At 44.2% G+C, this 21,647-nt stretch overlaps 1 protein-coding gene across 2 annotated transcripts in view; it reads right to left on the bottom strand.

The window, feature by feature from the left end:
• Positions 1 to 5,518: 5,518 nt before the first annotated feature.
• LOC121458906 (tyrosine-protein phosphatase non-receptor type 12-like) overlaps positions 5,519 to 21,647 on the bottom strand; it is a 63,975-nt gene continuing 47,846 nt past the window's right edge. For both annotated transcript variants that reach the window (XM_041668283.1, XM_041668285.1), the window contains 7 exons: positions 20,878 to 20,963; positions 15,962 to 16,914; positions 13,096 to 13,173; positions 12,636 to 12,700; positions 11,028 to 11,058; positions 8,556 to 8,657; positions 5,519 to 6,367 (listed from right to left, as the gene is read on the bottom strand). In XM_041668283.1, coding sequence (XP_041524217.1) covers positions 6,306 to 6,367; positions 8,556 to 8,657; positions 11,028 to 11,058; positions 12,636 to 12,700; positions 13,096 to 13,173; positions 15,962 to 16,914; positions 20,878 to 20,963 — 1,377 coding nt within the window. In that variant the 3' untranslated portion in view covers positions 5,519 to 6,305. The remainder of the gene's footprint in view (positions 6,368 to 8,555; positions 8,658 to 11,027; positions 11,059 to 12,635; positions 12,701 to 13,095; positions 13,174 to 15,961; positions 16,915 to 20,877; positions 20,964 to 21,647) is intronic.

The following is a 21,647-nucleotide window of genomic DNA, read 5'->3' as shown; positions in this document are numbered from 1 at the left end:
TTTACTTTAGCCAGGGCTTCCAAAGAAACTGGAGGAGCAAGTTGCTGCCATGGAAACCGCTGCTCCTGCTCCTCATGAACTTTTTTTTTAATATTTATTTATTATTATGTATACAATATTCTGTGTGTATGTCTGCAGGCCAGAAGAGGGCATCAGACGTCATTACAGATGGTTGTGAGCCACCATGTGGTTGCCGGGAATTGAACTCAGGACCTTTGGAAGAGCAGGCAATGCTCTTAACCACTGAGCCATCTCTCCAGCCCCCTCATGAACTTTCTGCTGTCCAGTGAGCTCTGGTGCTGTGCAGAGCTGTGTCCATCTGGCTTCTGGCACAGGGAACACATGATGAGAGCGTCAATCATTGCCTAAGTTCTCCAGATGAAGTGGAACTTGGTGGCTGTCATCTATAAAACATTTTTACTTTTACTATATTTCGAGATGGATATATTTTTATTTTGCTTGTATGAGTGTTTTGCCTGCATGTATATATGTACATGAAGTCAGAATTAGCTCTCCTGGAACTGGAGTTACAGAGGTTTATGAGCCACCATGTGGGTGCTGGAACAGAACCTGAATTCTCTGCAAAAGCAACAAACGCTCTTACTTCCGCAGCCATCTATCTCTTCAGACCGTGTGTGTGTGTGTGTGCGCGCGCGCATGCATGTGATGTGCATATGTGTGTGAATGAAGTGTTGTAGAATATTAGTTGAAGATGTATTACATTTCTGTCTTAGGGTTTCTATTGCTGCAATGAAACACCATGACCAAAAACCAAGTTGAGGAGGAAAGGGTTTATTCAGCTTACACTAAACCACCAAAGGAAGTCAGAACAGGAACTCAAACAGGGCTGGATCCTGGAGGCAGGAGCTGATGCAGAGGCCACGGAGGGGAGTTAACTACGGGCTTGCTTCACATGGTTTGCTCAGTCTGCTTTCTTACATACCAGGACCAGCAGCCCAGGGATCACTAATTGAGAAAAATGCTTTACAGCTGGATCTCACGGAGGCATTTCCTCAAGGGAGGCTCCTTCCTCTCTGATGACTAGCTTGTGTCAAGTTGACACCCAAAACCAGCCAGTAGAATTCCTTTATGCTGTGTAATGAAGCAAAAGTGTGTTGTATTCTTTTGTTGCATTTGTTTAACTCTGTGAAGTTGTGTTACTTTGCCTGCCTAAAACACCTGATTGGCCTAATAAAGAGCTGAATGGCCAATACATATGCAGAAGAAAGGATAGGCTGGGCTGATAGGCAGAGAGAATAAACAGGAAGAGAAATCAGGGAAGAAAAGATCAGGGAGCGAAAGGAGGAGAGGAGGACTCCAGGGGCCAGCCACCCAGCTACACAGCAAGCCATGGAGTAAGAAAGAAAGGGGGCTGGAGAGATGGCTCAGTGGTTAATAACACTGGCTGCTCTCCCAGAGAACCCAGGTTCAATCCTAGCCCCCACGTGGCAGAACTGACTGTAACTTCGGTTCCAGGGAATCTGGCTGGGTTCTCTAGCAGATAGGGCAGAGGCAGAACTGGTCCCACCAGTCTCTCATGGCGAGTGTTGAGCCATCCAGACCTCCCCACTGGTAACTGAGGAGAAACACACTGAGCCAAGAGTCTGTTGAAGCAGATCTCACTTTATTGCAGTGGGGCAGGAACTTATATAGGGCTGAGGTAGTGGGCGGAAGTCTTGAGGTAGAGAGAGGAATAAGGGCCAATAATATCCTGCCACATCATCGGTGGCTGGGCAGAGGCGGGCCTAGGTCAGGCTGTGCTGAGTCAACTCCTCCCCAAACTCAAGTTAGGTTCAGGAAGTTACACTGGGCCTCAAGAGGCCCAACAGAATCTGACACCTTCATACCAAATGCACATAAAATAAAGTTAAATATTTTTTAAAAGGAAGTTTTAAAAAAGGTATATAGAATCGGGAAAGGTAAAAACCCACAGACCTAAAGTAGACAGGATAATTTAAGATAAGAAAAGCTGGCAAGAAACAAGCCAAGTCCTGGCATTCGTAAGAAAGAATAAGACTCTGTGTATTTGGGAGCTGGGTGGTTGGCCCCCGAAGAGCAAAGAAGTGAGAGTTTTAAAAGAAAAAACTACAATGAAATGCCTGGTAAGGCCAGAAGTACTGGGTCTCCCTGGAGCTGGACTCACAAGGGTTGGGAGCTGTCTAACATGTGTTCCAGGCACCAAACTTGGGTCCTTTGCAAGAGCAGTCTGAGTTCCAGCCCCTGCCCCGTTTTTTAATTTTTTAAATACTTACCATCTTCTTATCTCCTTCTCCCCAGAACTGAGATTACAGATGTGCACCCATTTGATGAACTCAGGAGACGCTGGTTGGATTTATGTATTGCTTGTTCATCTACCCCTTAGGCAATGGTCAGAATATTGTTTGCAGTACTTCTTAGAAGAGACGCACAGGTCAGAGTTTGATGATAACAAGACTCACACTCGAGCAGCTGAAGCCAAGGGGGATTTATGTGAGAGTTCCAGCAGGTTGGCAGCTTAGAGCAGAAGCCTCTAAGCTGAGCTCCAGGAATGGGATACGAAGTGCCCGCTTCTATTTCCTGCTAGAGTGCACTGGGCCACCCACTGCCCAGAGACACATCTGCTTCACCGTAGCTGCACCAAGGAGACCCATAACCACCTCCCCACTCCGGGCAGACGAGCACCAGGAACAGCGTAGGAACCTAGGACTCTGGGATGCATGGGATCCTTGAAGAATGCACCCAGCCACCTGTGCCAACCTGGGGTTCATCTACCACTTGACTCTGTTTATGTTGTTTGTAATTTTATACTTGATATCTATTCCCTATTGTATATAGTTTTGCGTCGGGTTTGGATCGCTCTTGTTTAGACAAAAGGGGGAGGTGATGGGGAAGCTTTGTTAACCAATTATCTTCAAGAGGTGGGACCACGTTAGGGTGTGGCTTTCAGGGACCCAGAGAAAAAACAGGCGCATGGCCCAGGTGCTCTCTCTCTCTGTGTGATTCTCTTGCAGCACAGCTGAGCTTGGGCTTCTCGTTCCTGTTTTGTGAGTTTTCCCCTTATAATAAATAAAAACGTAATTGTTTATCTTTTAGTTAGCCTTGTTATTTCCTGAATTGAGCTAACTTCTACATTCCAATGCAGATATTTCAAGAAACCCCCAAGCCACAATCTTTAGAAACTAACACCAGATTTATACAATTCACCATTTTTGTTATGTATTCATCACATGTGTGCAGGTACATGTGTTGAGGTCACTGGTCAATACCGATGATTTGCTCAATTGCTCTCCACATTAGATTTGTGCGTGCGTGCGTGTGTACGCGTGCGTGTGTATGCGGCCACAGAATCTGTGTGGTCAAGACAGTCTGTTTGCAGGACCACTGGATACAGCAGGCTAGCTGTCCTGTGCACTTGGGGAGAGTGTATTTGCCCCTCATTTCCAGTACATGTGCTAGGACCAGATACTTCATGCTTCTGGGTCTAGCACACAGACTCAGGTCATCAGGTCTGCATGGTAAGCACTTCCCCACTGAGTCATCTTACCAACCCTTTCCACAGTTTTAAAAGGTTTAAACAGGGCTGGAGAGATGGCTCAGAGGTTAAGAGCATTGCCTGTTCTTCCAAAGGTCCTGAGTTCAACCATATGGTGGCTCACAATCATCTGTAGTGGGGTCTGGTGCCCTCTTCTGGCCTGCAGGCATGCACACAGAATATTGTATACATAATAAATAAATAAATATTTAAAAAAGGTTTAAACATACTCATTTTATGTTATGAGTGTTTCACCGGCATGTGTACATGCACCATGAGGTAAGTAGGTGTCGGATCTGATGTAGATCCTCCAGAAGAGTAGCCAGTGCTCCTAACTACTGAGACATGTCTTCTGTCTCCCACCTACTGCATTTTTTGAGACAGTTCCTCATCAAACCTGCAATCAGTTCACTGATTCAGCTGGAATGCCAAACCAGAAACTCCCAAGAGCCCCCATTCCACCTCCTAACCCTGAATTAGAAGTCAGTACCCGGTTGCCTTGAAACTTGCTATGTAGACCAGGCTGGCGGCCTCAAATTCACAGAGATCTGCCTGCTTCTGCATCCCAAGCGCCAAGATTAAATGTGTGCACACCAGGCCTGATCCATACCTGTTCTTTTATGTCGAGTGATGAGGATCCAAACTCAGGTCCTCATGTGTCTGGTTAACAAATACTCTGACTCCTCTCTATTTCTAGACCTGAGGTTATTTTTTCAGATACACATCACACGGGTTTAAGGATTACTAGGAACATATCTGAGACACACATCACATGGGTTTAAGGGTTACTAGGAACATAGACACACACCACATGGGTTTAAGGGTTACTAGGAACACAGACACACACCACATGGGTTTAAGGGTTACTAGGAACATAGACACACATCACATGGGTTTAAGGGTTACTAGGAACATGTCTTGCCAGCACTCAGACAGCCTACAGTATTTATATTTCTATCTTGCAATTGTCAATTATCATTTTCTTTTTTGGTTTTAGAAAAGACTACGGCTGTCCTGGAACTCACTTTGTAAATCAGTCTGGCCTCAAACTCACAGAGACCGCCTGCCTCTGCCTCCAGAGTGCTGGGATTAAATGCGTGCGCCCCATCCCCTGGCATGGACTACCATTTTCTAATGACTAAAATATATGACAACTTTTCATATTCTAAGGAATCAACATGAAAATCATTTAAACAAGTGCTAACATAAAGTTATAATACCAACACTGGGAGGCTGAGGTGGATCAGCAGCAAATCAAGGCCCAATGCGGGTTCATAATGTCTGGGAGACATCAGAAACTGGCTCAAAAACCAAAACCAACAAAATTCACAAACACATAACTAAAGCAGAAACAACAAATAAGCTACTCAATTTATTTTCAATCTCATGGCTTTACTATCCTTTTTAAACACAGGAAAAACTTAATGTCCAATTCCAATCCCTGAGACTGAAATTTAGTCCTGGAGTTTATAGACAGGACTTGAGCTCCCATCATGAGACATGAAAACTCTTCCCATCTCACTTGTTAGGTGGTCTGGGGTCTTGGGAGAGTAACAGTGACGTGGATGCTGTGCTCAAAGCAGGGGTAAGCCACAGTTTTCTCAGAGGGTCTGCTAGCCTTAAAACTTGCGGGCTGAAGGGATCACAGGACCGTCCTTCCCTAGTCTCCCATGGGGCTGTCCACAGGTATGCGGCACTATTCCTCCTCCATAATTAAGTGGGGACTTAGAAGGTAAGACTGAGGGGCTGCTGATGGTGCAGCAGCTAAGAACACACACCACTCTTCCAGAGGACCCAAGCTCAGTTCCCAGCCACCATGCTGAACAGCTCACAATCTCCTGTAATCCTGGCTCTAGGGGGACCTGATACCTGATGTCTCTGGTGTCTGTGGGCGCTAGCACTCACATGCACATAACTCCACAGAGGTACACACACATTCATATACACACATACACATAATTAAATAATACAACCTTTTCTTTAGAATAAAAAAAAGAATTCAAGATGTAGCACTGTAAAACTGTTTTTTTTTTATAGGTCAAATATCCTGAAACATACATATATTCTGATAGTCTTCTAATCCCAGCTGAATTCAAAATTTAAAGTAACACACACGAGCTAAGAGAATTCAATATTGTTCCAAGGCACTTACTGAATCTCTGTGACTAGATGAAAACAAGACCCATCAGGACGAACAATTAGACAGTAATAATATAAAAATAACTTCTTGCTCACAATTTACAAAATGCATTATTGTTACAATCTTTGATCTCTGATAACCTGCAGCGCTGGCTGCATGAAACCAGCAATTTTAAAATTCAGAAACTGTTTCTAAAACTTCAGGGCAAATAATTTACAAATAAGGTACACAAAAACTTAGACCATGCAGAAATTCTTACATCTTGTTAATAATATTTTATGACTTCAACTTTATCAAATTATATACCTACTTGCCCTGTACATATACAAAATAATGCATACATGATAAAACAGCAGAAGAGTAGTCCTTTGACTCAATTATCATAAAAGTATTACTATATTAACAGGGCTACAAGCAGCTTGTAACAGGGTTAAGAGACATTAAGGCAGTAATACTTGAAGTTACAAAATAAACAATAGGTAATACTTTTTCCTAAATGTAGTATAAGGCAGGTAGATGGTCCCGGCAAAAACATTAAGGTAACGATCTACACTGCTGTTAGTCCCACATTTTAAAGATGGAATACTATAAATCTGGCTTTCAGTGGCACTTGAATTTTCCAGTATAATTTAAAGTGTCTTTTAACTCCCTGAATCATGTCCATTCTGAAGGTGGATCTCTTGGTCCTTTAGGTTTTCCACAGCGATTACCGAAACCTATAGACAAAAAATACCATCATCACAGGTTAACATTCAAAACCACTTTAAAAACAGCAAGAATGCACTCATAGCTGCTTCTCCAAACCCAATTCTCAGGGTTGCCCCAGCGCTACAACACAACACGGTGGCAGCCCCCCACCACTCTGTGGATCTCATGGCCACCACAGCTCCCAGAAGAACAGGTAGGCTGCCCACAGACACTGGCCACTATCTCTTCTCCCCCAGACCCGATTCCCAGGGTTGTCAGTTCCCTCCCCCTGGGCCACGCCTCCTGGGGATCCCACAGACCATCCCCAGGCCTCCCTTCCCCCAGCCTTCTACACCAGCAAGCATCCCCATCAACACACCAGCTGAGCAGGCATTTAAAACAGGCAGCACACAGCCAACACTGAAAACCTCGAGGAAACAGAAACCTGGGAACCAAACACCCACCCAGCAAAGACAAACCCAGCAATCAGCACTAGACCTATCTATAATCACCCCAACCCCAGACGCTGATGTGTCTGTCTAATGGCACAACCACTAACCCTGGGGCTCAGCTGTCCTACGGCAGCAGCCCCTAGAGACCCCAGCACAGCAGAAGCACAAGACCTTGTCCTAAAAGAGGAAATGAATAAATCCCTTAGAGAATCCAGGACACAAACCTCTGAAAGAAAGCCAGGAAAACACAAACAATTAGATAAAATGAATACACTCCTTAAGGTCGAGAAAAAAACAGTTGAAGGACATGAATAAAACTGTTCCAAGACCTGAACATGGACGTAATAAAAAAAACACAAACAGAATTCTAGAAATGAGAAACTTAGGAATGTGAACAGGAACTACAGAGGAAAACTTCACCAACAGTTACAAGAGACAAAAAAATCACAGGCATTGAAGATACAAAAGAAGAGATGGATCCATCAGCCACAGAAAATGTTACAATTCCTAACACAAAACATCCCGGAAATCTGAGATTTAAGAATAATAGGATTAGAAGGAGAAGAAATCCATCTCAAAGGCCAAGAAAATATTTCCAACAAAATCATAGAAGAAAAGTTTCCTAACCTAGAGGAGGACACGCTCATGAAGGTCCAACAAGTATGGGACTGACATGATTCAGCGACTAAGAGCACTGGCCGCTCTCATTTCCAGCACCCACAAGGCAGCTCAAACCTGTCTGTAACTCCTGACACCTCACACCCACACATAACACCAAATGGATTATACCAAATAGACGGGGCCAGAAAACAAAGTCCTTTTGCCATATAATAATCAAAACACTGAGCCAGGCGGTGGTGGTGGTGGTGCGCGCCTTTAATCCCAGCACTTAGGAGGCAGAAGCAGGGTGTCGGAACAGTCACACAGCGCACAGGTCTGCTTACACTACACTACAGCTTCCTTTCTCCTCCGAAACCCAGTCATCCACAGAGCAGCCTGGCCTCTCTCTCTCGTCACAGGAAGATCCCCTTGAACGGATCTTTCTGTCTGCCCCTCCCAAGTGCTGGCTGGGTCTACAAGGTGCTGGGGCTCAAACCCAGGGCTTCTCACAAGCTGGGCAAGCAACCTCTCAACTGAGTTAGACTTCTAGTTCCTTATATTGCAATTTTAAAAACTTTGATTTTTAATCTCTGCCTGAAACAGAGTAAGTTAATTATTTCATAATTTCAAGCAATTTTAACCATACATACATGCTTTTACTCTTGGCATCATTTCAGAATCTTAATATAATACACTATAAAGTCTGATAAGGGCTAGAAGTACGGCTGCCAGGTCTGACAGCCGGAGATGAATACCCCGAACCCACGGTGGAAGAGAAGAGCCCACTTCCAAAAACTACCTTTTCATCTCCACAGTACACACCACGCACACGCACTCTCTCACAGTTACCAGGAAATAAAATCGTATTATCGTTATAAATCTACCTTATGGAAATCGTGAACAATAGTAGTAATCTATTTTCTTACTCTTGCCAGGACTAAAGGCACATCTGGGTTGAAGTGCTCTCAATGACTGATCTACGCTTCTAATTTTTGTTATCATCTTTTGAGAAAGGGTCTTATTACGTAGTCCTGGCTCGTAAGAAATTCACTATGAATTTCTTCTTGAACTCACAGAGATCCATCTGCCTCTATCTCCTACTGTCAGATGCAAGCACTGAAAGAACGCCACTATGGTGGTCTATTAGAATTATGACGTGAATTACCAATATCTGTGGCTTCAGTTAGACATTCTGTTGTTTCATCTTTCCTGTCGCTCAAAGGAGATGGAGAGTCTGTGCACGCCTCTGCGTGGATGCCCCCTGCATCTAAAGTAAAAAACAAGTCCACATTAATCACCACCCTCTAAGGTAGCACAGTCACAATACTCTGCTGATCATTTCTAGAGGCTCTGAGGTAAATACAAAGAGAGTGGGCACGCGGGACAAGCTGGGTTCCAGTTGCATGACTTTCTGGTGCCGTTCTGAGGGCCCACCGCATAGAGCAGGCCACTCTGTGGCTTCAGGTCTCCTGTCTCAGCCTCCTGTGCGCTAGACTCACAGAGTGTACAACAGCCCAGCACTCTGTGATGACGGTTCTTATACATTTACTTCATCTCGTCAATCCCGGGCATTGTAAGCTACACTTTCGTAAAGTAATTACAGTCAAACAAGTTTCTAATTAATGGGTAATTTACCATGCTCCCATTAATTCTTTTTAAGTCTTCTTGTTTAAACTGTAGCTAATTTACTCATTTGAAGATCTATAAAAAGTTTTTTTTTAAACAGTAATAAACATTTTTCCTTCTACAACTTATGCCCTCCCTGAGGGTCTCACTATGCAGCCCCAGCTGGCCTGGAACTTGCTGTAGCCCAGGCTGGCCGCAGACTGCAGAGATTATCTGCCTGCCTCTGCCTCCAGAGTGCTCCCATGTCAGGTGTGCCCAGCCCAGGCTCTACAGCTCCTGTCGATCTCCCTTATCCTCTTTCTGGAATCCAGGATAAGTCTAAAGATGTTTCCTGGCCTTAAGATGTTCGTAGCCTAGTGAAGAGTCAACAGACCTACTAAGGTTGGTCATTTTCTTCTTTGCCCACCCTCTCTGAATCTTTCCATTTTGCTAAAACAATCTTCTGTGTGCCCAGGTTGGTGTCTAACTGCTCCTCTTCCTAAGCACCAAAATTTCAGGCAGGTATGTATCAGCATGCCCTGCTTGGTTTTCCTTTAAACCGTTCACACTGCTCACTTAGGAGACTGCAAAGCCATACATAGCTTATGCGTGGAGGCCAGAGGACAATGTTCAGTAGTTGGTCTCTCCAACTGTGTGGGTCCTAGGGATTAACACAGACTGCCAGGCTTGAAAACAAGGGCCTTCACCCTTCAGCTCATAGGACTTGACCTGGGGGTTATGCTGACGGCCCAGGAGGAGACACACACAGATCATCTCAGTAGTGAGGTAAACTCCCTGACAAGATCCAACACCGACACAATGGACCGAGACATGAATGAACTACTGGTGATGAGGTCCCCATGGCATCTCCTAAGGGAAAGGAGATGCAGACTTAAGACCTGAGTTCTTAGTTATGTGAACATCACTGAGCAGCAGGACTCAGTTTTTCAAGCCAAAGCTTACAAAAGCCAGGGAGAAAGGAGAGGGTGCTAACTGGAGCATATGAAAGGAGCAGGCAACATCAAGAGCCCAGTTGCTATAGGAATGGGGACATTGCCATCTGAGGCATGACGTGTCAGGAGCGTTTGCTATGTGTTGCTGACGTAACTCAGCTTTCTAGCCGTCGTCAAAGAGAGGTAGCTAAAACTGACATCAATTTAATAATGTGATTTACTTTACTACGGCAGAAACCCTCCCACTGTTCCTCTTCCCCCCATTTGAGATACAGTTTTGTATAGCACAGGCTGGCCTTGACTCTGAATCTCCCGCTTCTGCCGTCCACACTCTGGACTGCAAGCATGCACCTCGGTGCCTCATCTGTGAGGGCTGGGGAACTTGGCCTTCATGCATGCTAGGAACCCACTCAGACAGTCTCTATCAAACTTGATAGTATAACTATTGATTTATTTTCAAATAAACACAAACATCCTCAACAGAAGATTCCTAAAACAATTGGTTTTTATAAGCACATTTCCACTTGTAGGTCCATCTGGAGCATTTACTCAGACAGAAGCAAACTTCTAAGTAACTGTAACTGTTGTTAATTTTGGTGCTAGAAATAAACTAGACCCCGCTCAGTCAGAGCTATCCCCCAGCTTCTGGATATTTTAATAAACAATGAAAAAGCAACCATTTCCCATAAACCTGTGACTTCTAGAAATAAATGTTGCCACAACTTTCCAAGTCAGATCAATAACATGTAGGTACAGCCATCTTAGAATTTTATCACAGAGGGCCAGGTAGTGGTGGCACATGCATTAAATCCCAGCACTTGGGAGGCAAAAGCAGGCAGACCTCTGCGAGTTCGAGGCCAGCCTGGTCTACAAGACAGGACAAGTGCCAGGACAGGTTTCAAAGCTACAGAGAAACCTTGTTTCGAAAAAAAACAAAAATAAATAAATTTTATCACAGAGAAGAAGTTATCCTAGAGACCTCCTACATAGAAAATACCAACCAGTATGAAACATGACATGTACTATTTTACTGAAATCAATCTATAAAGTAAAAAGGAAAAAATAATCTAGTAACTTACCACATTTTTCATTTCCAGAGGTTATCAAGTCCTGCAAAGACATTTAAAAGCTATTGCAATTATGTGCATCTTATGTGCAATAAACAGAATATTTATTATAGGTATATACCCAAAGAAACTGAGGTGTATTAAAAAATCCCCTCGTTATTTTATTCATTTATTTCTGAAACAATCTCACATAGGCTGGGCTGGCTTTAAACTCACTATTACCGACAAGGATAGTCTTAAATCCTGACCTTCTTTCCCTCCTCTCTCTAAGTTCTAGGATTACAGGTACGTACTACCATCTTGGTCTATATCTTGATTTTTACACCAAGAAAAAGAAAGCAATCGTGTTTCATTACACTTGAAATTTTATGATGTTATTTCAAAAATTCCCCTTTGTGTTGGCGTGTGTGCCTGGCGCTAAGGGGATGGCCCTGGAGTCCTGCTGTACTGTTGCTCTCTGCCTTTCTCCTCTGCAGCAGTCTCTCACTGAACCAGGCACCGGGGTCACAGGCATTTGAGGGCACACCTGGATTTTTACAAGGGCTCTAGGGTGGGAACTCAGGTCCTCACGCGTGAACAGCCTGCTCTGACCCACTGAGCCGTCTCGGCACTCTAAAGGAGAACACGCCACTGGAACGTTCCAGCCATCTACTGTGTCCTACCAACTGTGGTCTCCCTGAGCACAAACTACCACGACCAACCTGGCTGTGTCTGACAGGGGACCAGATCCCCCAAATACTAAGTACTGTTTGTACTTCCAAAATAATTCAAAACACGGACTAATTTAAAATTTTTTTCAAGAGCAGTTTGACGAAATAATAGTCTGAAGAGACGGCCTTACAAAGTCAGGGTGTTCTTTTAAAAATGTATCTTTTTAAAAAAAGGCTGTATCTTGCATTTTACATCAACTTGTAATCAGAAATCTTGGTGTACAGCAAGATGTGGTGGTACAAGTGTATAATATGGATAACCCCCAACTAAGGAGGACAGGCAGGAGAGTCAGCCATTCAAGGGCAGCCTTGCACATAGGATAAGTTTCACGGCAGTTTGGTGATACAAGATCCTGTCTTAACTGGGACGCTATGAAAAGACTAAATCTAAGAATAAGAGGAATAGAGGAAGAAGAATAAACCCAGCTCAAAATACTTTCTTTTTAAACATTAAAAAAAGATTTATTTATTCATAAAAAAGACCCTGTTTTAAAAAGTAAAACAAAACCAACCAACCAAACAACCCCCTAAGCAATGCTAATCAAAAGCGATTAACTATGGACATCAACAAAGCAAGGCTCTCAAGCTGCAATAAGACGAAGCACCTCCCCACGTATTAGAGCCGGGCAAGGTGACCCAGTGTGAGTCTCTGGGAGGTCGGCCCTTTTCTGCACAGCAACAGAGGAGGAAAGGATGGGGGCAGGGGCAGAAAGGAGGTGGAGGGAGGGGCTGGGAGGAGAGAGAAGAAACTGCAGTCCAGATGTACAATAAATTAATTAAAAAATTAAAAATCGTAATAAACACGTAAGCAGAAAAAAGGGTCAGCCATAGCAAGGGCAGAAGCGGCCAATCAGCAGACAGCTCTAAGATGGGCGCTGAGCTAGAGCCACCCCAGCCCCCAAGGACTCACTTCGGATCCTCTCTGTTCCGACTCCTGACATGGGAGTTCACTCCATTCAGGTCTCACAGGTATAGCTGAGGAACAGGGAAACGCAGTATATTAAATTCTGTCTTTAAATATAAAGACGCATCCTATATGTTGTAGCAACTATCGTCACAGACATGCCCGCCCACGACTCGACGCTCACGTTATTTTACACACACTAAACAGTGAAGCAGTACGCACTGCCACTGATGAACGGAAAGGCACCAACCGCAAACACCGCATTTAATTTAATTTTAGCAGTTCCCAATGACTACTACAAATTCGATCATTTAGCCCTCTCAGGAGGGGAAAACAATACGACGCGAAGGGGTTTTCAAGTGAGTAATAAAGAGCTGTTGGCATCAATTAAAACTCACACTTTGATCCTAATTACTCAGTATGATAACTGCTAGATTAACATCAGCCATGTAGAAGAGATACTCACTATGCTCACTTGCTAATACAAACGACTCAGGTGTTCGTTCAGGTAGGGGAGGAGGCGACTCTTCACTAACATCAACATCTAAATTAAAAATATAAAAATCCAAGAATTAAACAAACAATAAAATGCCATTCAAGCAGCAAAGAACGTGAGCTCCAAACACCATTGCCACTCCCTCCGTGACAGAGCAGAGGAGGAGCGAACTGCACTGCTGCTCGGACGCTGCTGCTGACCCGGAAGACGCGGCTCAGACCGCACCACGATGGGGAGTCTGCAGTCAAGAGCCCACTGGCTCGCTGGGTTTGGTCCCTGGCTCGCGCCAGAGCTTCCCGAATGACTTAGTCGCTGAACTCATGCAGTCAGCCCAGTTCTCCTCATAAGCTTTACTCGTCTCAAAGTATGTGCCTGAGTCCCATGCCAGGCAACTCAACTACTGTTTGAAGCACAAGTTATCATTCTAGTAGATAGAATACAGCCACTAATATTTTAGGAACCATTTATGCACTACTCAAGTGCTGTGAACAGTGTCATCTGATGCCACATCAAAGATATAAACTCAAGTCATCTTAAAGGTTTTTACACCAGTGGAAACCAAATTAGCCCCTAGAAGAGATAAATGATACTGCACAGGTCGGCCTTACGGCTCAGGATACACCAGTGTGTTAGGTCACTCAAGTCCAGCTCTAGGGAAAGAACAAGGCAAGGGCACTCATGTGCAGGTGTACGCAGACATGAGAACTCTACTGAGGGTCCTTATTGTTTTGTTCAGGCTTTATGTTTAGTTTCTTTGACAACAAACACTATGGCAGGATACCCTTGCTTTGTCCTATCTGATAGGCACAAGCACTACAAACTGCAAATCAAGTAAACTTCCAGCAAGCACTGCTGCGGCTGGCCAGCCCGTCTTATGTTTAGCTGAGGGCAAGCACACAAGGGACAGCCTTCAGTCCACAGTTCCGATACAACACTGATGTATCTACCCAGAGCGCCCGCGGCACTGTTTCTCCCTGCCATCTTATCACCGACGACCACAGGAAGGACACACGACACCAGCACCAAGTTCTGTGCACTGCTAAGTTCTAATCGGGTTCTTTCTTGTCAAGAAGTGTTTCCTAATGGTGGCCCTTGCTTTCCAACTGCATGCCTCTCCGTGGATCTCCAAACGGCCTTGCGGACACGACAAGCTCTCTGTACAGATTCCCCAACAGCCCCTCCTCCACCCCCAAGAGTCATACAACCAGAGACTTCGCTATTTTACTACGGTTGCTGCACATCACAGTGTGTGGGGCCCACACTAGCCAAATCTGAAAAAGAATGTCAGACTTGAGAAAAAAACTGAAGTCAAAATTGTGCATGTTTGGTATGTATAGGCCCTGGGTACAGGAAAGAAAGGAAAAAAAGAAAGGGGGAAAAAAGGGGAAATGAAAGAATTCATAGTGAAAAATTTTGTCAGGCAGCAGCTTATACGAAATACTATTTTTGGTTATCAATACAAATTTATTGGGTTAATTCACTAACAAATTCAAATACAAAATTCTCTATTTTTTGTGTCAATTGTTTTACAAAGCAAGTAACAAATTAAGTAATAATCAACTATAGAATAAATAATACACGATACAATCTACAAGTAATTAGAACAACTAAAATTACTTGCCCAGTAGTGGTGGCTCATGCCTGCCTTTAATCTCAACACTTGAGAGGCAGTCAGATCCCTGAGTTCGAGGCTAGCCTGGTTTACAGAGATAGTTCCAGGAAAGGCAGGACTGCTACACACGAGAAGCCCCGTCTCAAAAAAAACGAACAAAACAAATCTTATTTTATGCACACTGGTGTTTTGCCTGTGTGTATCTGTGAGGGTGTCAGAACCCCTGGAACTGGAGTTTCAGACAGCAGTGAGCTGCCGTGTGGGTGCTGGGAACTGAACTCGAGGAGCAACAAGTATTCTTGACGACTGAGCCATTTCTCTAGCCCTGGAAAACAGCTCTGTTTGTGGCAGTGTTAATAATGTATCCCTGGATATCTCAGAGTACACAGGATTGAGGCAGAAAAATAAAGTTCCAGGGTCTTATTTCAAAAACCAAACAAGAGGGAAGGCACCATGAAGATTTCAAGAACCAATACTATACAACAGACATGGTGATGCAAACCAGAACCCAGGGCAAGGTGAGTGGAGGCAGGAGGACCCTGAGTTCTGGGCCAGCCTGGCCTTCATAAGGAGACCCTCTGTCTTGAAACAGCATGTCTTACAGACATAGCAGGCTGCTTAAAGCAGAGAGGGTAAGTACAGACCTGGCATGGGGCAAACACACACCCTTCTCGAGTCTGAAGGTATCAAATGGCCGCTAGTCAGCTGAATACTTTCCAGTCTGTTGTGGGTTAATGTCCCACTGAAAACAACTTTACTTGAAGCATTTGTGAAAAGAGTTCTTTAAAGCTTTTGTAGCTGGGCAGTGGTTGGCACATGACTTTGATCCCAGCACTTGGGAGGCAGAGGCAGGCGGACCTCTGTGAGTTCAGAGCTAGCCTGGTCTACAGAGCTAGTTCCAGGACAGGCTCCAAAGCTACACAGAGAAACCCTGTCTTTAAAAAAAAAAAATTTGTAGTTAATTATAGAAAAAAAGTCCATTAAGTATTTACAAGAAGAGCAAGGGTGAAATTAATAGCCCAGCAAGTGTTCTACAGTATTTTGCATCACTGACACTGCAAATTATTTTTTCTGGTTTATTTCTAATTATTTAGTCGATAAATCTGACTTAAAGCACTAGGCTACACGTGACCAAAGCAATCTTCTAATAATGACAGGAATACTGTGGATATAAACTCCAGGACAGACAGGGGCAGACAGTACGGGGCCTTCAGGCCACATTACCTTCTTCAGCTCCCGCCACACTCTGTCTAGCAATGGACATGGGCAGCACCTTCCTGGTGGAGCTGCTCTCAGTACTGCTGGCAGCAGAGACGGTGGCGCTGGCCGTGGAAATGCTCGTCTTGTTCTTGGTCACAGCCCTGTCAGAGTCCCTGTCCTCTGAGTAGGAGTCATCAGAGTGAAGGGTAAAGCTGAGGGGCGCTCTCAACAGGGGCGAGCTGCTGTGATGGTCCACACGCTCGTGGGTGTCAGCGTCTGCTGGAGAGGCTGCTGCTGCTGAGCTCGCGGTCTTTACAGGCTGAGAATGGTTGTCTGGGGATTTGCCCTCGGATGAGTCGGATATGGGTGTGGCGTGTTCAGGTCCGTGAAATGACCATGCCACATGTCCTGTCTTATCGAGAGGCAAGCGGTCTGGCCGTGGTGGTGTGTGGGAGTTCTGGGACTCTTCTGAAGAATCGGGGACTCTGTCTGAATTTGTTACACTGCAGTCCACACAGGAATTCTGAGAAACACCATCAACTTTTAGATTACCTGAATTTAACTCCTGTGGCCTAGAGGTTTTGTCAACCACAGACGATGAAGCAGATTTAATTTTAATCGCATGTCCCCTATTCAACAGTGTGTTCCCATCAAAACTTTTGGGGCCCTCTTGGAGAGGAACTTTTTTAATCTCAAAACTTAAATTTCGCTCTAATTTTTTATCTACATGTTCAACAGGTGAGTCGTTTTTCCCCGTAAGGTCTGAAGATTTATTATAATTTCTGTTGAGGTCTGCTGAATGCTGTTCTGCTGAGACCATGTGCAACACTGGCTTTGGGTGGTATCTGTCACTGTCCTGCCACACAGTAGTGACGGTCGGAAAGGCTGAAGGGGGAGAAGGCGTCAAGATGGGTGGCACCGGGTGAGGTTCTGGTGGCTGCAGGATTTCTTCCTTGGCATCCCCTTCTACAAGGCAACTGGAAAAAACAAACCGGACTTTAGGAATGTTTAACATTTTAAAAGTTGACTAATATTTCTGCAGCAAGAACTAGTACATTAAAATCCATTACAATATGGTTATAAAGTTCTAATTGTAAGACTTTGAGTTTTGATGGCTTTCTTAGCAGTCGGTTCTCTAACTGTCCTGTCAGGGAAGCATCATCACAGTCACCCTCCTCGGACAGAGGGGTCCCCTTCCCAGGTCACCACTGCTCCCCAGTCCGTCTTACTCTTCCTTACACTCCCAACTATGTAATATAAACTTTTCTTTTACTCTTTCTGTTTACACTCCCAACTGTGTAATATAAACTTTTCTTTTACTCTTCCTTACACTCCCAACTGTATGATATGAGACTTTTCAGTCAGAGTCTCAGAGCACAGCCTAGTGCAGTCTCCGGGCTCTGTCCTGCACACGCCGGAATGACCATCTCACTCACCAGAACATAACCTTCTAGAGGACGTGTATACCTTTATCTTCAAAGGTACTGATTTCTCACAGAATGAGAAAATGCTAAGTTAAAAACAACTGTTCTCTAAGGCCTTCTGATTCTGATTAAGTCCAGCTTAGCTGTAGCCAGTGTCTAGCATATAAGAGAATCATTACCAGCAAACAAACACCCATCCCCTTTGCTAATAAATTAATGGAAGGAAATAAAACAGTGGAAGCCAGGCACAGGTCAATTTCCAACACGCACACGACAGCCTGTAACTGTCTAACTCCAGCCCAAGGGGATCTGATGCTTTATGTGGCCTCTATGGGTACCAGGCACACACGGGGTAGACAGGTGTAAATGAAGTTTAAACACCCATACACATTTAAAAAGTAATCAAATAACTGTGTTTGAGTGTGCGTGTGCATGTGTGCTCAGGGAGGCCAGGAGAGGACATTGGTTCCCTGGAGCTAGAGTTACAAGTGGTGTGTGCGACGCGACACAGGTGCTAGGAACTGAACCTGGGTCCTTACCTGCGGAGCCACAGCCAGCCCCAGGTACTTATTTTTTAATTGATGTTTTACCTGTGCTATACCTTTTCTGATCTAGAGCAATAACTTTAAAAATTACACCTGAGCATCAAAGAAATTTTTAACAGTGAGAGGAAACAATTCGATTGGAGAAAACAGAGAGCACAAAGTTGGAAATTACTGCGGGAACAAGCATAAGACCCTAAGTGTGCCAATCTGGAATTAATAACAATGTCACGTGATGAACCTATCTGATTAGTTCAGTTAGACTGCGCTCTAAACTTTTAAGTGATGAAATGAATTAGTCTCATTTGTGATTTTCTTTATCTACTGTTACAGGTCTGACATTGTACTGGCCACAGCTTCCCCTTCCTCCACTTTTCCCAGTCCCTCTATACTCCATTCCCCCTCGGTCGCCCCACCCCACATCCACTCCTCCCCCGTTTCTGTTCAGGAGAGGGCAGTCTCCCGTGAGTATCCATAAAACAGGGCACATGAGCTGCAGTACAAGGCTGAGCAAGGCGACCCAGTGAGAGGCGTGGAGAGTTAGAGACAGACCCTGCTCCCAGTTCTAGGAGTCCCACAAGAAGATCAGGCTACACAACTGTCACATATGCAGAGGGCCTAGGCCAGCCCTGTGCAGGCTCCCTGGTTGTCGGTTCAGTCTCCATGAGCTTGTCTGAGGATCAGAATGCAGAGCTAAACCACTAGAGGCCATGAAGTGGGAGCACACACCTTTAATCCCAGGACTCAGGAGGTGGGGGCAGAGGGATCCTTAGGTCAAGGCCACCCTGAATCTCTGTCAAAAGAGAAACAGAGCTCACACAAAGGTGATCCCAGTACTCAGGATCCCACGTCTTTAATGCCAGAACCAGGGAGGTGGAGACAGGAGTGATATGGCTGGGTGGAGGGGAATATAAGGTGGGAGGAGACAGTTGCAGTCCGAGGAGAGACAATCTGAGGACAGGATTGCTCCTTCAGTCTGAACACTGGTAGAGGTAAAAGAACATTCTAGAGGCTGGCCACCTTGCTTCTCTGATCTTCAGTATTAACTCCTATAACTCTCGGTTTTTATTATTAATACCAATTAGAATTCATGCTACAGTTGATCCTGTGAGTTTTCTTGACTCCTCTGGCTCCTACAATCCTTTCTTTTCTGCAGAATTCCCCCAAATTCTGCCTTACATTCGGCTGTGGGCCTACATCTGTTTCCATCAGGTGCTGGATGAGGCCTCTCTGATGACAACTGGTCTAGGCACCAAGCCGGTCACAGGAGATGGCCAGTTCAGGCTACGTATCTGCTATAACTATGAGTCTTATCTGGGGTCATCTTTGTAGATTCCTGTGAGATTTCCCTGAAATACCCCCGCATTTCCAGGAGTCTCTTTCAGTCCTCTCCCCCTCTGCTCCCTGCTCCCACTGCTGGCAGTCTTGCTGAGGACGGCTGTGAACACCTGCACTTCACTGTCTGTGTGAGATGTGCACACACCACAGGGACAGTCACACGTCAGTCTCAGCAGCTGTTCTCTCCGTCCTCCTGACACCCTGACTTACACCTTGACCTTTCTGCCTTTACCTTCCAAATGCTGCCTTGCGTGTGTGCCTAGTCTGAAACACATTATCATTTTTAAATGGGCTGGTCCTCTCATCATTTTCCTCCAGTTTTTCTTTGATAATCGAAAGTTCTATTCCGGTGTTTTGAAAACTGTGGCAATTTTTTTTTTTTTAAAAAAGCACCTTAAATATTGTTTAAGAGCTCAGTAAAACCAGGTGGTGGTGGTACATGTCTTTAACCCCAGTACTCAAGAGGGAGAATCAGGTGGATCTGAGTTTGAAGCCAGCCTGGTCTACAGAGCAAGTTCTAGGACAGCCAAAGTTACACACAGAAACCCTGCCTTGAAAAACAAAAAAAACAAAAGAACCTCCCCCCAAAGCTACATGACACAATTTTTTCAACCAATAAACTTTAATTTTTTTCATTAGCCAAAACAATAAACTTCTACTTAAAATTCTGGTTTCTATGACTGCTAATGTATAAATAAGTCTTTTTAAGACAACTTCTTTGGATTTAATGTAGTTGTCTTTTGAAAAATTAAAAACTTGAGGCTGGTGAGATGGCCTGGCTTTTCCAGAGGACCAGGGTTTGGTTCCCAGCACCCACATGGTAGCTTACAGCCACCCCTTACTCCAGTTCCAGGGGTTCTGATGCACTCTTCTTACATATATACACATATACATACATGCAGGTAAAATACTTACACATAAAATCAAAAGAACAAATCTAATCTTAAAAAAAAATCATAAGCTCATTTATTGTGTTTTTAAGCTCAGGCTGTGATTTGCAACGGTTCTCAAATCTACCCATTTTCTTTAATGCTGATCTTACATTGCATGCTTGCTGTGCTGTTTGTGGGCTTCCCAAATAAGACAGTCCTAAACACATCTACGTAAACCAACAACAACTCTTTGTTTGCACCCCACACATGTGCTGAGTTTTACACACAGGTGTGAGAGTCCAGTTCATTTCCCTGGCAGCATTCTGTTGGGAGCAGACATTCATGCTATTTTTTGCCATATAAAATATTCTCTCAGGAGCTGGGTGTGGGCTCAGTGGTAGAGTGGCTCGCCTCCCACACAAGGAAGCCCTGCGTTCCTCTCTTAGCACTGTCAAACCGAATGAAGACAAAACAGAATGAAATGCTTTCTCCTTTGTGGCCTCCACACTGTTTCCAGTTGTCCTTTTTCCCTTATGTTACACCCAGACATAGAGATCTTACGCTCAGACCTGCTGTTCTCGGCCACTAAGCCTTGGCCAAGCAGGTATTTGGGGCACCTTCTTGAAATATGAACCTCTGCCTAGTTCTCCTATCCTAATGAAATAACCAGTTATAAAACTAAGAAATGTTCAGAATCTGTAATTTTAGCTATGTCAGTAAGGTAAAAGAATCCCTCAGAGAAAATGTCTTAAGACACACAGTACCTCCTAGTCCGTGGTGGCTTTGGAGGAGGAGAGTCTTGTTTCTCACTATCAACAGAGCTGACCATATTTCCAGGGGTAATTTCATTCTGCCAAGGGTAAAAAAGGTTTCATTAAAATTACAGGAAAAATAACTTTCCTTGATTGGCAAACGAGAGAACCGAACCCAGAGAGCTGTCCTGTGACCTCCTCAGACAAGCTGTGGTTTATATCCACACCCCAGATCATGATGTGCACATACAAACACACACATACCCCTTAATAACACATTTTCAAAAGCTGAAGATGCAGTGAGATCATTTAAGCTGTAATGGCAATGAATTACAACATGACAAAAAGGGTCTTGCTGGTGATGAATGTCTACAATCCTAGCACTCACAGAGGCTGAGGCAAGAGAACCTCAGACAGACTGGGCTACATAGCAAGATTGTTCCCCACACAAAAAAGTATGAAGTATATGCAAATAAGTACAAAATATTAGACCCAACTTATAATTATTTAGTTGTGGGTGAAAGCGAAGGGCGAATAATGTAGTTAAGTTTTAAAATGTAGCTTCTACTTGAAGCAATAATGAATATTGACTTTGACATAAAATCTTTTCTATATTTTCCTTACTGAGTCACTACGTCTCTATCATACCAGTAGAAATTAAGTACATTAGTAAAACCTAGGTCAGATAATAATAGCCTTTGCCATGACCATCTCACACAGCTGTAAGGCAAACTCTTGGTAAAAAGTAAGTTTCCCAAGGCCAGTGGGCTAAGAATACTTAC

This window comes from Microtus oregoni, unplaced genomic scaffold (assembly GCF_018167655.1).
Source record: "Microtus oregoni isolate MIOR12 unplaced genomic scaffold, Mior012 000018F_ref0000195, whole genome shotgun sequence".
NCBI classification, from domain to species: Eukaryota; Metazoa; Chordata; class Mammalia; order Rodentia; family Cricetidae; genus Microtus; species Microtus oregoni.
Note: the sequence above shows the minus strand (reverse complement) of the source record. Positions and strands in the feature narration are given on the sequence as shown.